Below are 17,261 nucleotides of genomic sequence, written 5' to 3' on the forward strand. Positions count from 1 at the left end.
AGTTTTGTCATACACATTTACAGCCCACTGTGGGAAAATGACAGAAGCATAATACAATGCAGAGAGTGGTGGTAGTTGTCTATCATAATCTGATCCAACGGTGCATGCTCTCACATTCTCTAATCTCACCCGGGTCTCTAAAGTAATAAGATTTGTTTGAGAAGAATCACACTAGCACAAATCCCAACCACGTGACCATAACAGGCAGGTATCATCTACAGCTCATGTTGATCATAAAAGACCTTCAGGGATCGGCAAATGAAAAGTAAAGCAAGGCCCATATAGCACTTGAAATTCCGATGCAGCATTGGAAATGATACCTAGCACAAAGTCTCTACCACAGTATTATACAGATCTGCACCAATCAAATGCCTGTGCAAGATTCTAAAATTTTTGAAGGTGTCAGGAGATAGTAGCATAAGCCTTACATCTAATCTGCAATCAAGATTGTACGGCTCACCAGTTTTTACAAGACCGGACTGGAATATTGAGCATGCAAAACTTCCAGAATATGAATTGCAGCAATATAAAGCATGCAGAGATGAAATTAATTCACTGCAGTCTAACATTCATGCACACACGTATACTCCGGTGGAAGAAACTATACCAACCAGAATTCACTACATGCCAAACCAGAGGAAGAGCATTATACAGGACTTGCATGCATTCATTGCCATCTTGAGTTTGAGATATTAAATTCATTGTTTAAATAAAAGCAAGTTGCTCGTTAATAGGTTAGAAGTTGATTTGCAGAATTTGTGTTATCAGAACCTTGTTCTTAATACTATTTCCTTTTCCATTTGTAGCCTGGAGAATAGCCTTAATTTTCTTTTTCATAATTTTAGAAGTCTATTATGCACGTATTGGGTAATTTCTTAAGTGTTCAATACAGATTGCTGTGACTATCTCTATTCTTCATCTGTTATTGCTTATAAATAGGCCAGTTCTACGATTATGTGATACTGTTAGGTTGGTTGTCTTTAATTATTTGAATTGTACTTGATAACAATTGTGTGCAGTGACAAATTCATAGCAAAGTTTCTATCAAAGATAAGTGAGAGAGTACATCTATTCTAATGTATTTCCCATGAAGAGCTCTCTCCCCGTGTCAGCAGCAAGTCAAAATTAGTAATGGAAATTTATCAAGTCAATTAGAAGGCAGGGATCACTCCATAAAGACAGATTAGCAAAAGGTAAGGTTACCCAATTAGGAAAGTTTACTGGATGAGATTATTGAAAAGATAACATCCCGACGAAGCAATTAAGCCCGAGAAATTTACAAAGCGAAATTATCAACTAAGCCAAATGTTATTGTAGAAGAGAAATCTCCAGAATAAAAATAAGGGGGTCTCATTGAAAACACTCATATCATCGAGAAACATCTTTTGAAAAAACTTTTTAAATACAAAAGAAAAGCCGATGCCGAAAACGTGAAGTACAATCGTGTAACCAATTTACCTTTAAGGCAGGGGCTCGACCTCGTACAATGTCACAGAAGACACAGTTTTCTTCATTCTCTTTAACGATTTCCATACTCCTGGTCATTTGTGAACGCACAACTCCTTCACTCATCTCACTTTTAACATCATACTCCCTCCTGTTGCAGTCTTCCCCCTCTTCCACACTAAATTCTTCAGCCTTCACGACAGAATTTGCATTGCCTGTAACATTTTCACGCCAGCATACGCTAAATTCGCCCATCTCATTTATGTCTCCGTCTTTCCCACCACAACCCTGGCGTCGTAGTGGCACGCTCTTCATTCGAGCGCAATCGTCCCATGACCTCGGCAGGTTTGTATCTGCAGAAAGATGAGACAGAATCACCGCCAACCTCCGCCTTTCCATCTATCTCAAACTTTTAAACCCTTAATTCTGCTGCTGCAAATCGTCGTTACAAGAGCAATAAACGCATTTTATGTTCCTCATGTAAGCCATCAGTTGTTGTAACCCTAGCCTTGGGAAAATTCCTCTGAAAAACAGGTGCTTCGCTTCGCATCTCGTATCTCGTTTGAAGACTGTATCGGATCCAATTAAGTAGTTGTTTGATACAAAGTAGAATCAAGCAGAGTGGTATATTTTGGCTCTACGTTGCAGTGGATAAAGGTGGAGGAAACGGATTTGTCGGTGGGACCACCCTGTCCTTTGCTGCATCGACCATGGTCTCATTAGATTTTGATAAGAGGGATATCCTCCTCCTAACGTTTGGCTTGTGAATTGTTTTCACTGGTCTCTGTGCCGTATTTTCTACCTCACATTCCGGGAGAACATGAATGGTCTGAATCATTTGGCACTTGCTCGCCTTGTAGGGTATAGCTTTGTATTGCGGTGGTCCCATGGATGGTTTTTATGCTTTTGGACGTGATTACGAGTAGCTGGACCCGTATATATAAGTCAAACATAATTTTTTTTGCATGGGACTAAACTTTTCAATGGTGGTAAGTATTAGTTAGTCGGTTGGAAATAGTGTTTTTAGATAATAACATTTAGTTAAATATATATAATATTATAGTATAGTTTGTGAGATATAATGAAATTTTATAGTATAGTTTGTGAGATGTGATGAAATTTTATAGTATAGTTTGTGAAATATAATGAAATTTATTTGATGTTGTATGTACATTTTTTTTTGTATACGTTAGAATGAGTGGATAGAAAGGGTGATAGTTTTCAATATCATACAAGTGACTTGTAGTGGCTAGTATTTGTCTTGTTATAGGTATAATAATAATGTTTAATAATTTATTTTACTTGTGGTACGCTTACACTTTAAGAGATTTAGTGGATTAGTTTATAATCTGAGTTATTTTTAATTAATCAAATGTTTATAGAACCCTTTTTGTCGATGCCTCCTCCATATTAATTTATTTTTTATTTTCGGTAGTTATTATGTTTTATTAGTGTTTAATATTTTTACATTGTTGATGAAGTTATTTATAAATTTAGTTCTAATTACTTTTATATTACTACTGAAATTTAATTATTTATGTGATATTTTGTAATACATTTTAATTATACTAAAATTATATGATACATAATGAAAAAAATAATATTATAAATCTATTTTTTAATATTCTTCTTATTATATTAATTAATAATTGTTTCTATTACAATGATTATGTGACGCCCCGCTCGGGAACCCAAGAGAAATAAACCTAACATGTTACAATATTTACTGGACTATTTTTTTTTTTTTTTAAGTTTAAACAACATCAAGATAACATTAATGCGAAAGCAATATGAACATACACATCAAATACACATATGCAAATATAGATACAGTTTCAATTCCTTAAGGGTTCCTTTACGTTGAGTCACATTTAATAATTTTAAATTAATTAGTTTAAGTTCCAAGTATAATGTCTCGTGATCATAAGGAAATGACAGATACATAATCACATAAGCAAAGCATAAGTATAGCTAATACAATGAAAGTACATCCAATTAATAACATCCACTGCACATGTCGCAAGGTATGTGAGAATAGATACAATACACCAGAATACATGATCACACACACACACACACACACACACACACACACACACACACACACACACACACACACACACACACACACACACATATATATATATATATATATATAATCTGAAAAGAAGTCTCTGAGATAAGAAATAAGAATGATAAAGGTACATCTTCTGCAACGAACATCCAACAGCTGGCAATGTGAGGGGGACCCAAATGGTAAGAAGACACTACCTCCCGACCGTGTGGTTACTTAGTCAGGCTTCCACTCCCACCATGCAGGGAAGATAATGAATGATCCACATACGGCTATCAAACATAAAACATTCCTAGGCAAGGTACCCCTAATAGCCAAAACTACCTCAAAGGTAACACATGCTACTCAAGAAGATAAAATAATCCAAAAGTAAGAACACTCAATCCAATACCAACTCCACATAACCAACATCATACACAAACCAAGTATAAACCAAATACCAAGATCATAAGATAAAGTCAACGAAAGATAATCACCTCAAGTCAAAAACCACATATCAAGAGTACATCATCCATGAATCACGAATCATCCTCAATGAAAGTAATAACCACAATAAACACATCCAACAATAAGTATAGGGAGTGTCATCACATGGCTACTTGAGTTACCCTGGACTGATCTCTTAATAGACCCCGGACCCTCAAGCGTTGAGTTACCCTGGACTGGTTACTCTGAACCCCGGACCCTCAACCTCACACATGTGGAAACCAAAAAGCCCTCTCAAGAAGACGAGGCACTCATCCCATTCCCATCCTTAGTCTATACAAGCACTCAAGGCATGGGTGGATCGAATATCTCTAACTTATCTTTTTAGTGTGTTCCTCCCCAATAAATTTTAATTACTAGATTATCACTTATTACATAACTTGCATTAGGTTTCCCTGGCACTGACCATTTAGGGTCCCGAACCCCTATGCAAGCCACTCCCAAAGTCATGTACCTAGACAACATTTCCTAAGAACATAAAACACGGTTGTGTCCCATACCACAACACCCATAAAGATCAAACTTGATTCCTTAACAGGCAACCTGAAACTAAGTTGGTTCTCCCAACCCAAGTAAACATAATTGTGCCACAAAGCATATCTCATAAATGTAACTTCCAGCTTAAAACATAAGCCCATTACAACATCCAGAACAAATAAACATCATAAAAGAATCACAAAACACATCATTACATCCAGCCACATAAATGGTATAAAAGAAATCTCACAAAAACCTCTAGTGTACATCCTAAACTGATCAACACCTAATCGACGACTCCAAAATCCAAAAGCATAGATATTACAAACAAACAATACAGTTCATAGTTGGGTTTGATTTGAAAAGACACAATAGATTCAAAAATAACATTTTCAATTTGCATTTCAGTGAACGTTTAAGTGTATAAGATTCTCATTTTATCCCACCCAACAACCTATTCATTTATTCGACTTAAATATGTAAAATTACCATCATAATAAAAGTCATTTCCTAGTAGAATAATCTGGAAATAATAGTTTTTTCCCATTTAAGTTATAAAAAGAAAATAACAGTTCATTGATTTTAAATAAAATAACTATAATTTTATTTAAATCAATATTATTAAATATGATAAATTAATAACTTCATTAATTAACTCTTATCGCTAATAGATCCTAATTAAATCAAATTTAATTAGATTAATTAATAATTAATAAAGCTATTTAAATTTATTTAATTACAAAACATTTATATAAACTAATAATAAAATTATTAATAAATAATTATATAATTTAATAATACAAAATGTTATTAAATTAAAATGTAAATTTGTTAAATTTAAATTAAATAAATTTTAAAACGTATTAAAATTTATTAAAAATGAAATAAATATATAATGACGTGTTTAAAGGCCCACTGGCCTGGTACCTGCGATAGCAAGGTACCCTGCTACGCGCAGCAGCAGTACAACTGTTGCTTGCAGTAGCAGCAGTACCTGTTGTTGCGGCCATTAATGCCAGCAGTAGGTACGGGGGGGTAATATCCCCACCCTATCCATTATATAATATATTTTTTTAATTTTATTATTATTAAATTTGAAAAAAAAACTGTTTATAATTTGGTAATTTTTTTATTTATTAAAAATTATGATATCTATCTCAAACAAATTCCACAATAAAATTATTTTTAATATATATATATTTAATAATCTTTACATTATTAATCTATAGGAGAACTAAGTTTGACCATTCAAATTTCTAATTAAAAATTTTCTTTTTATTTCAAACTTTTTCTCAAATGAATATTCGTTCTTAAAATCAATTGAAAGAGGACATTTATCTTTTAAATCTCAAGCTTGATTTCAATGTCCTATGGATTCTCGTATTTAACTAATTTCTTATTCAAATACAATCCTCTAAAAATAAACTCAACGAAGTATCCATCTAAGCCATGTACAGATATTTCTCAAACAAGAACAATATTGCATACCAGAAGAAAAAAACAACACATGCAAAAGACACGGAGCACACAAAAACTTGAAGGGTGAAAACCACTATACAGTCAAGCCACGAGATCCTACCTAGATCTGATGCTAACCTTTGACAACTAGATGCAAATTCCTACCGCAAGCAAAATCTTTCAAGCCATGTAAAATTCTTTTCTTTCCAAACCCTTCGAGTTGCTCTCCATAAACCTGTGTGTGCAATAATGCCTCGAAAACCCTCTAATATAGAATCTAATTACCTTTTAGGGTTTCTGTCACCACCACTCTAAAATTATAATTATTTTATTTAATTAATTCTTTCGTGCACAATTAATTTGCGTTTAATTAAGACAAATGAATTATTAAATTACTTTATTTAATTTTTCCACTTGACTTCACTTTTAAATTAATTTATTAACTTTTTAAATCTCATGCGCACTTTAAAATATCCTTATTAAGTTCACATATTTATCTTTTAATTAATTTTCTATATTTTAAACTCATTCATGCGAACTTAGATCTTTTTCATAAATTAATATCTTTTCACTTCTTAACTTATTTTTGAATGTTTAATTTGATAAATATTTATTAACTTAAATAACAATAATATTTAGCATTTATTTAAAAATGAACTCTAAATATATTATTATTAAATTAAATAAATATTATCACGTTCTAAATTTATTCTTATAACTTATATCTTCTAATTCAATTCTTTTTATTTAATTAATTTCTTAATTAATTAAATATAATTAAATATTAAAATGTCATAATAATCTCCATTAAATTAAATCATTAATTTAATCTTTTAATTAGACTTAATTAACAGAAAATTCATCAAAGACACAAAACAACATACGCACAAAATACTCACGATTTTTTTTAAAAGGGTAGACAGTCTGTTATGAGTCCTCCTTGCAGGACAAGTATTTTAGGCTATTGGCTAGGATTGGACTTGATCATTATCTTCCCATTCTCACCATTTGAGTATATTTAATTGGGCACACTCATCCTGGCAATTCAGAGAAGTCGATGCCCAGTACCTGCATCCTACATAAAATACGAGCATGTACATGTATATAATATATATCTAATCTAAACAGGCAATGGTCGGTAGTGGTTCATCGTGTAGATCCTAACTAGCAGGTGACTACGACTCCCTCCCTTAACCACATCAAACACGTCAAATAGAAAGATAAAATAAACACGCACACCATACACATGCAAGTATGGGGTAAGTATCGTAAAAATCACAAGTCTAACATCAAATGCGTACATATAATAATGCATCTCTATCAATACAACATAATCATCATTGAAGACATCATGTTAACATTTTTATGAAAGAAACCACATTTACTAACTAGGAATCATCAAAACATCATTAATGTCATGTGAAATGAAATCAACTAAACAATTATAACCGATATATTTGTAATCAAAGTCATGAAATAATATCATAGTATTATAAATCCAATATCTCTAAAACTAATCAATGCATATAATTGACCTAAAAGAATTTGACAATGATAACAAAAATGAGAACTAGGGGCAGGCACTACAGATTATTTGATCAGTGTAGAGATGATGAAAAATAAAATGTAGAAATAAATGTTAAGAACACCATATTAAATCTACAATCACAAAATCCTTCATGAAAGCCAGTAAAAAGACACAAACAAGAAGTAAAGGAGCTTAATTACTTTTTGTTTGCAATTTAAAATATTTGTAACAAAAGGGAGTTTATATTACTGATATAAATTTAAGAATAATATTAATAATTAAATATTAAAATTAAAAAGATCACATAGAATATTCAAGTGATTTAGGCAAGAGCCTACAACGCATCAGTAAATTGTGAGCCTCTCATCGGAGAGGTCTTGGGTTTGAATCTACTTGTGATTAACACATAATAATGATTAATCTTAATAATAATAATAAATAATCCAGGCTTCGGTCGTTTACCTATAAAAAAAAAAAAGAATATTCAAGTGATTTAAAAAAAATCCATAGAAACTTTGAAGAAAAAAAATAAACAAATATTTGTTAAAACAAAGTGTTTTCAAGTAGTTTTTAGTATTCATTTATTAGTCCCTGTCGTAAGGTAGGAGACTAAAGTTTTCATGTCTCTTTTAGCATTAGTTGAAACTTTGAAAATTGTGCAAACTTTAGAAAAATTGCTATAAACTATGGTTTATTGACTAATTTTTATTGAAATGAATTTTCCATTTCAAAATTCTTATTTTTTCATTAGATGCCATGCTTTTTCACGGTGATCTTTTTGAATTTTTTTTTGTGAAAATTTCAGCAAAATGATCTTAGGGAGCACTTGGCAATGGAAGGCTTGACTATTGAAGAAAAATAGGGTTGTAGGCACCCAAACGTGGCAAGGTAGCACTTTGCTAGGCAAAACCGTGTCATTTGTGAAAGGTTTCCGTGGCATCATGCATGTAAGTTAGTATACTAAATTATACCCTTCATTCCCTTTCTATGTGTCTAACATTCAATTTCATATTTTATTACGTCCAAGGCATGTCCTTTCTATTCATTCTCAGACAGCTTCTTTCCCGCAAGCCATCTTCATGGCCGAAAGGGATGTGTTTGCCCTGCAGCAGAGAGCAAAACTCCTGCGATGGCCATAGTGTTGTTTGCAATGTGCAAGATCGCCCTCTGAGTTGTTATGGCCATCTGCTATCATGGCAAGGTGTGCTACACCTAGGTATGTGACCTGTTATGGGCTTGTGTTGTTGTGGCACCTACCATTTCTCTTGGGTATCCTCGGACCACCTTGAGGTTGGTCTATGAATGTTAATCTAATTTCCTTTCTCCTTGTTTATGCGTGTATTATGCTTTCTATCAAAAGACATCTCATGCATCTCTATTACACCTTCTGGTAGCTATGTTATCCCTAAAATTCCATCGTCGTGTACTATACCTGACAAATAGACTCCAGGGTCATTGTTGAAGTTGTTCCATTCCAAATGCACATGTTATCATTTTTTATGTGGGGTTTGTGTTTCTTTGGGAGGTTACATTTGTTTTTTCAGGGTTTATCGAGGTAGAATGTTTTAGTTTGATTTGTGTACATCTAGAGATGATTGAAGGAAGCAAATTGTTATTTTTTGTTCCTGCAACCATTTCGCTTGCTATAGAGTTATACAATATAATGTGTGTTTGTGTGTTGACAACATGACGAGGAAGTTGCTTCAGTATTTTGTAAAGCTTATTTAGCTAGATTCTTCGTACCAATAAAATTATATATTCGTATATGCTCAACTCTATATTTTTCCTTGCGTGCAACATGAGAAAACCCACACAAAGAAAGAAAAAAATTAAGTTTTGATGGGCTTTTTATTCAATATGAAATAGGATTTGGATCGAGGTGACAAAGTCTGAAGTACAATAGGAAAAATGTTTAAGATTAATGGAAACAAGTTGTGGGTATCACTGTATTGTGATATTTCGTAATATGTTATACAGTATTTATGCAGATGCTTTAGCTCTACAAGAAGACCTTCCATGAAAGTAGTATGAGCTTCTATCGAGTTATACCACTATATTTAATCATCATCCTCTCCGTAAGGTACGATCAATGGACATTAAATCATTTTGATAGCCCTCACCTTCGAATCTTTTTTACGGGATCCCCATTTTTAAATGTATTTTCATGTCATCTGAACATTTATTTTTTAAAGGTAGAATGATATGTTCTTATTAAATGTGTGAATATGTGAGATTTAGAACATTATGTCTCGCTGCAATTGAGGTTTTAGATTTTAATACAATGATGGATTTTACAAAAGTGCAGTTTGATGCTTCAAATAATATCAGACACACATATCTCACTTCTAGAATGTTTGGAGAAAGGTCTTTTCAAATGCACTGCCTTCTTTAGCTATTGTTCCCCTCCTCCCTGCCAATTGATATGATCAATTCATGCACAATAGTCACACTAGATTTATGTTTTTCTCATCTCTATAGATTGTGTTACTGTAAAACAAAAATATATGCTTTTGTGGTTCTTTTATATATCTTCCATTCTTCTTGATCAAATTTTCATCTAAATTTTAAATTCTAAACGATTTTTTATATTATTATATTGTTATTTTCTTTTGTTGTTAGAAATTAAGGGTGAGTTTCATTGTGATGTGAATATTTATTTAAGGTATTAGCCCTATTTGTAGCTTTTTCAAAAATATTTATTAGATTTTTTTAATAAATATATTTTAGTATTAAAAAAAAAGAACGAAATATGATAATTTAATCAACATTTATATCATTTGAATAGGTCAATTCCGGTGGCAATAGTACAGGGTCCACAAAGAAACAATTTCATCTCTATTTTGTGATGCAGAGCCACACCTTGGAAAACTCAGGAGGAATCAGACACTCAACTGAGTTGGTTCAAGGGGCATCTACAACCTTCAGGGTCACACACTAAAATCAGATTCAAAACAAAACTTTGAAAATAAAATCCCCCAAAATATCTTCTTGCTGCCTCCGGATAGACCTGCACTCAGACATGAATAACTTTCGAACCAAAAAAGATTTACTCAATCCAACTGTTGAGATTTGGCGTAACTAGGTTTAAAAAAACATATAAAAATTTGAGAGAAATCCAATTGTTCAAACCCGAGATATTGACCCCGCATCAGAGTACATTTTTCTGCAAAACATTGCTTCTTGTTGTCTCTAGATAGACCTGTGAACAGACATGTATAACTTTTGAACCAGATCAAAACTCTTTAATCGCTCTGGTGAAGATGGCGTAATTAGGCCTATAATAACATATCCAAAGCTCATGAAAATCCAACGGTGCATTTGGGAGATATTACCCACGCACTGAGACTAATTTTCTACAAACATACCAAATTCGACCCAAAACTAAAACTTTTTTTTAATCTTCTACAAACTATCAACTTGTTTCCAGTGAGAAGATAAGAAAAATCCGTTCAAAACTCAGACCATAGAAAACTTGCACAAAGACAAAATAAAAAAACATTCCATATCTCTCCAAATTTGATTCCTCTCTTACATAGCCGACTGGCTTTCATTTAAAACTGACTCTCTTTTTCTAATTAAAGGATGTGAAACGTTTTCTTTCTATTTAGAAAAGAAAACGTCTTCTACCCAAAAAAAGATCAGAATCTGAAACGTTCTTTTCCTACCAATATTAGACAGTCGTTTCCTAAATCAGGAATATTCCAAAAAACTGCCTACTACCTATTCTTGGACTCTGAAAATCATTAAACACTCCACCTACGAATTAAAAAACTATTCTAATTTAAAATCCACACACCTGGTCCTAGGTGGCTATATCTGGAGAGCTCATCGAACTGCTACTCTAGGTATGCCACCACATGTAGGGCATTATTACAAACTTCAAAAACTAAAAGCATTTAAAACATAACATTAAATTTCCTATTAAATTTTCAACAATGTTGCCTCCTATAGCGGTTCTCTTCTCTGCCACTGCAACATACTCCCCTGTAGAATGAATCTCAAGTCCTCTTGAGATGATGTGTTGTAGAAATGAATCTCATTCTTCTTTCGAACTTTCCAATTTCTTTGAACTAGGATGAGCATATCTACAAGAAAAACAAAAATAATATCCAACTTCTCCACCTTGTAGCTTTGATTCTTTAATGCTGTAAATGTCACAGAAAATTCTCCAGCATGATTCACTATACATGAAATCTGCATCCCTGCATAAACATTATTAGAAGAAAACATATCATCAGCATTAAGATTATTTGAGTTCTCTTTTTGAATATGAGCTTCCTTATACACCATGTAATGTGCATCATATCTAGCTTCATCAATAGTAACCATAAACTTATCTGCTTCTTGACTATCAACCAGCTTCACATCTTGAATCTTAAGAATCGTATTTATCTCTTTTTCCTTTATTAAACATTTATCATCATCTTGATCTTCTGTAGTAATCTCACTTTCAAATATCTCTTTTTTTATTACAACTTTGCTCAAGAACAATAACAGTATTGCACTCTTTCCTTTCTTCTTCAAGCTGAGTTTCCATACTACCGCCATGCCTTTTCCATTCTCCCACAATGGCTGCAAATTTTTCCCATAAATTAGATTCTTCTTTAGAACTTTCTGTTACACATTCCTTAGCTTCATCTTCATGCCATTCCTCTTGACATTTTTCTTCATTATGCATATTTAAGGCTTCATCAGTTGCCTCCAAAATCTTTTCCGTAGGAGTACCTTCCAACATTGTACTCTTCTCTATTTTCAAAGGACATGTTACTGTTCCAACCACAAATTGTTCACACTCAAATCCCATAGGACTTGTCTCATTACTGCTCTCGCCAATAGTTACTTGATGCACTTCTTCTTTCTGCATTTTATTTTTTCTCAACTTAGCTTCATTCTCTTCAAGTTTCCTTCTCAAATTGTTTATCTCCTCTTCTATCTTGCTTAGCTCTTCTCTTTGTTTTCTCCTTTCTTCTTTCTCTCTTTTCTTCTTTTCCTCTATCTCCTTCTGTTTAGAATCCTTTCTCTGCCGATACTTTCTAAAAAGATACAATAAAGCTGCTTCTTCTTGTCCCATCATTCCTTAGCTAGGTTATTTTCTTCTTATCTAGTCTCCTGGACTTCTTCTCAGACTATTTCTCTCAATCTTTCATAATCACACAAACATATACACAACTACTTTTTCCCAAACCTTTTGCTGATCTCTGATACCAAAAATGATGCAGAGCCACACCTTGGAAAACTCAGGAGGAATCAGACACTCAACTGAGTTGGTTCAAGGGGCATCTACAACCTTCAGGGTCACACACTAAAATCAGATTCAAAACAAAACTTTGAAAATAAAATCCCCCAAAATATCTTCTTGTTGCCTCCGGATAGACCTGCACTCAGACATGAATAACTTTCGAACCAAAAAATATTTACTCAATCCAACCATTGAGATTTGGCGTAACTAGGTTTCAAACAACATATAAAAATTTGAGAGAAATCCAACCGTTCAAACCCGAGATATTGACCCCGCATCAGAGTACATTTTTCTGCAAAACATTGCTTCTTGTTGTCTCTAGATAGACCTGTGAACATACATGTATAACTTTTGAACCAGATCAAAAATCTTCAATCGCTCTAGTGAAGATGGCGTAATTAGGCCTATAATAACATATCCAAAGCTCATGAAAATCCAATGGTGCATTTGGGAGATATTACCCATGCACTGAGACTAATTTTCTACAAACATACCAAATTCGACCCAAAACTAAAACTTTTTTTTAATCTTCTGCAAACTATCAACTTGTTTCCAGTGAGAAGATAAGAAAAATCCGTTCAAAACTCAAACCATCGAAAACTTGCACAAAGACAAAATAAAAAAACATTCCATATCTCTCCAAATTTGATTCCTCTCTTACATAGCCGACTGGCTTTCATTTAAAACTGACTCTCTTTTTCTAATTAAAGGATGTGAAACGTTTTCTTTCTATTTAGAAAAGAAAACATCTTCTACCCAAAAAAAAGATCAGAATCTGAAACGTTCTTTTCCTACCAATATTAGACAGTCGTTTCCTAAATCAGGAATATTCCAAAAAACTGCCTACTACCTATTCTTGGACTCTGAAAATCATTAAACACTCCACCTACGAATTTAAAAACTATTCTAATTTAAAATCCACACACCTGGTCCTAGGTGGTTATATATGGAGAGCTCATCGAACTGCTACTCTAGGTATGCCACCACATGTAGGACGTTATTATAAACTTCAAAAACTAAAAGCATTTAAAACATAACATTAAATTCCCTATTACATTTTCAAGAATGTTTTTTTATTTTGTCTTTGTCCAAGTTTTTGATGGTCTGAGTTTTGAACGGATTTTTCTTATCTTCTCACTGGAAACAAGTTGATAGTTTGCAGAAGATTAAAAAAACGTTTTAGTTTTGGGTCGAATTTGGTATGTTTGTAGAAAATTAGTCTCAGTGCGTGGGTAATATCTCCCAAATGCACCGTTGGATTTTCATGAGCTTTGGATATGTTATTATAGGCCTAATTATGCCATCTTCACTAGAGTGATTGAAGAGTTTTGATCTGGTTCAAAAGTTATACATGTCTGTTCACAGGTCTATCTAGAGATAGCAAGAAGCAATGTTTTGCAGAAAAATGTACTCTGATGCGGGGTCAATATCTCGGGTTTGAACCGTTGGATTTCTCTCAAATTTTTATATGTTGTTTGAAACCTAGTTATGCCAAATCTCAACGGTTGGATTGAGTAAATCTTTTTTGGTTCGAAAGTTATTCATGTCTGAGTGCAGGTCTATCCGGAGGAAGCAAGAAGATATTTTGGGGGATTTTATTTTCAAAGTTTTGTTTTGAATCTGATTTTAGTGTGTGACCCTGAAGGTTGTAGATGCCCCTTGAACCAAATCAGTTGAGTGTCTGATTCCTCCTGAGTTTTCCAAGGTGTGGCTCTGCATCATTTTGACCCAATAAATGACAACATTTTATACATTAGCACATGGCTATTTATGATTTGCTTCTGGACAAGTTTCTAAAATTGACATTGATTTCCTAGACCCGAGGAGCAGAATGGAGTTTGTAAGGTTCTGTTGCTTAGAAAGGGCTCCATATGTATTGATACATTTACGTTTCTATCCACTTTGTCAAATACATTTACGTGTGCCACCACATTAACATTTGGCTAATTGTTGGTGAATTGCTAATGTATTCTATGACTCCTAATTTATTAAGAACATTCAATATTACCTTGTTAGAAAAAGCTAACATTATTAGTCTATAGATCTCCTTCTTAATGATAAAATAGGAATTAGGTAGTCTATTCACTGAAGACAATGAATAAGGATGTCTGAAAGTACCAATCAGAATTTATAAATATGTTTGCATAGAGACTTAGGTAGACAACTAGATTGGATAAAAGACATGAACACTTCCAACCACAAAAGTATAAACATGGAATTGAATATGAACATGTGATGTAGGAGCATCTTTGGTTCATGGCAATCCTGTTATCTTGGCAATTTTTTTAGATGTGCTCGGTAACTGTTTTGGATTTCTTAGTGGAGTGTTCTTACTTTCTCACTGAATGAACTGGGTTACTTTTTTTGTGTTTCTTCATCGAGCGAGATCGGTTGCTTCTTGGTTGTTTCTTCATTGAGCAGGCTTGGGTATCTGCTTGAGTGTTCCTTTCACTAATGTTAGAAGACGAAAATCAATCACGTCAATGTCAATAGTCACTGCCAGTCTTAATGGTTTATTTGTTACTCAATTCTAACTCCATGTTTCAATGCTGCTACACAAATTATGTATGCCATTGATATTAGAACTGGTGACACTTTCTTTTCAAAAACATTCCCTATATCATTCATAGGTTTAAATCATATGACTAGGTTATCATCATTGCTTCATATTTTTAGAACCAACAATTCTTAGACATGTATGAGATATTACAAATAGGTCCTAGTTCAAATTCATGTGGTCCTCGTGTTATATGTCTGTTGTCCTGCTCTGTTGGCTTCTTGTATGGCTCCTCTTGGTCAATTGATGGTAGACATAGTAATTATTTTGCTTGTTTAAATACCTCAAATAATCACGTGTCGGCTATGACATTTCTCCACTCAATGTTTGACTATTTTTGTCGTATGTCTTATTTCAATTGTTGAGAGGCATCCTATATTTTATTTTTAATATTTTAATATGTCATCAAGCACACAAGAAGCTTTAATTAATATCTATTCCAACATATGCATGATCTTTAACATTTCATACAGAAACTCCCGTTAGCTTATTTCACATCATTCTTCTCAGGTTAGTTTCATCTATCAATTTGATCAAGCTTTCTTTATGGGCTAACTTGTATTATATTACTTCCAACTTCACTATTTATCTAGCTGCTCACACATGCAATGCATGTCTTCACTATATTATCACTATTATTTAAACGTTATTGTAATTACTACAAGTTGTCCTCTATCATAAACTTGCCTAGCTTTTAGAGCATATTTCAACTAAAATCTTGGTCTTATTATTCTATTTAAATACTCACCATTATATTATTTAAAGTCATTTCTTATCTTAATACATCATTGTTTATACTATGTAATATATCACACCACTGTTGCTTTTCTATTTCTAAAACATAATACTTGTCCATTTATATGATTTTACTTTTTCATTTATCATTGTAAGTATTTTATCATTCTCACTTTCAATTGATATTGTGACTTTCAGTTGATACTATGATTATTCTATCTATTATTCACTAACAATCTTGTTCATGCTTGTCAAACCCTTTGACATCAATGCCAATATTTTCATCACGTTTACCAAATTTAATTATATATTTATTTGCTTGCATAATTATTCTTAAATTTGTATTTTAAGTTTTTCAATGTCATGACCATATCCTCTTATTAAACTTTTCCATATCCTCTTATTGAACTTTCAAATGTCCAGTGTCCCAATGATGTTGTGAATGTTCAACACAACCTTTAGAAGGTTCTTTATATCAAAATTGTATAATGAATTGGTGTCAAGGACCAAAGGATAATAAATAATTGAAGTACTAGTTTTAAGAAGTTGAGGCCAAAGTATTTTTGGAAACATATAGATAACCTAAAACTTAAAAAAATTAATGGCTAATTCAAATCTTATTGTTTAAGTTTCTTTAAATTATTAATAAATAATCTATATTTTTGCTAATAAACTTTATTAATAAGATTTCGTTAGATTTATCAGTCCTAAAAATATGTAACCATATTTATGGAAAAAAAACATTAGACTAAGTTCATATCATTGTGGTTGGACTATTATAAGGATTAATCATAAAAAATGCTCACCATTGCAAGTCATTATTAGAGGTCATTCTTCTAGGTCGATGGTTAGGTACATATTCACTACTAATGGTAGTTGGATCTACATTAAAATAAAATAAAACAAAAAAGTTGAATGTTCTGATTTAATTTAAAAATACTTTTACAATTTTGCATAAATATGAATAAAACAAGTCTTTTGAAACTTTGTATTTGTTTTGAAATCGAATGTTCTCATTTAATTAAAATCTATTTTTCAATTTCATACAACTGATAAGTGACAAAGATATACATTTTTATATATTTGTCTAATTGGAGAAGAACTTCACAATAGTCTACTAGGCTTTCAATATGTCAATATATATATATATATATATATATATAAAATGTTATGTTTTCAATTAGATAAGGACTCTTACCACTTGTAGTAATAGTTAGTGCAAAATTCACGGTTGTTCTATGTGCAACATATTTTCCAGCTT

The 17,261-nt window shown here is 32.5% G+C and overlaps 1 protein-coding gene across 2 annotated transcripts in view; it reads right to left on the minus strand.

Moving 5' to 3' along the window:
* Window positions 1–2,003, minus strand: part of HINT3 (histidine triad nucleotide-binding 3) — a 156,452-nt gene extending 154,449 nt beyond the window's left edge. For both annotated transcript variants that reach the window (XR_016364176.1, XM_089827305.1), the window contains exon 1: window positions 1,459–2,003. Coding sequence is in view for 1 of the 2 variants with exons in the window: in XM_089827305.1 (XP_089683431.1) it covers window positions 1,459–1,845 (387 nt within the window). In the remaining variant the exon portion in view is untranslated. The remainder of the gene's footprint in view (window positions 1–1,458) is intronic.
* Between the last annotated feature and the right edge of the window lie 15,258 nt (window positions 2,004–17,261).

The sequence above is a fragment of the Cupressus sempervirens genome, chromosome 4 (assembly GCF_028749045.1).
Source record: "Cupressus sempervirens isolate cs-2001-9-10 chromosome 4, ASM2874904v1, whole genome shotgun sequence".
NCBI classification, from domain to species: Eukaryota; Viridiplantae; Streptophyta; class Pinopsida; order Cupressales; family Cupressaceae; genus Cupressus; species Cupressus sempervirens.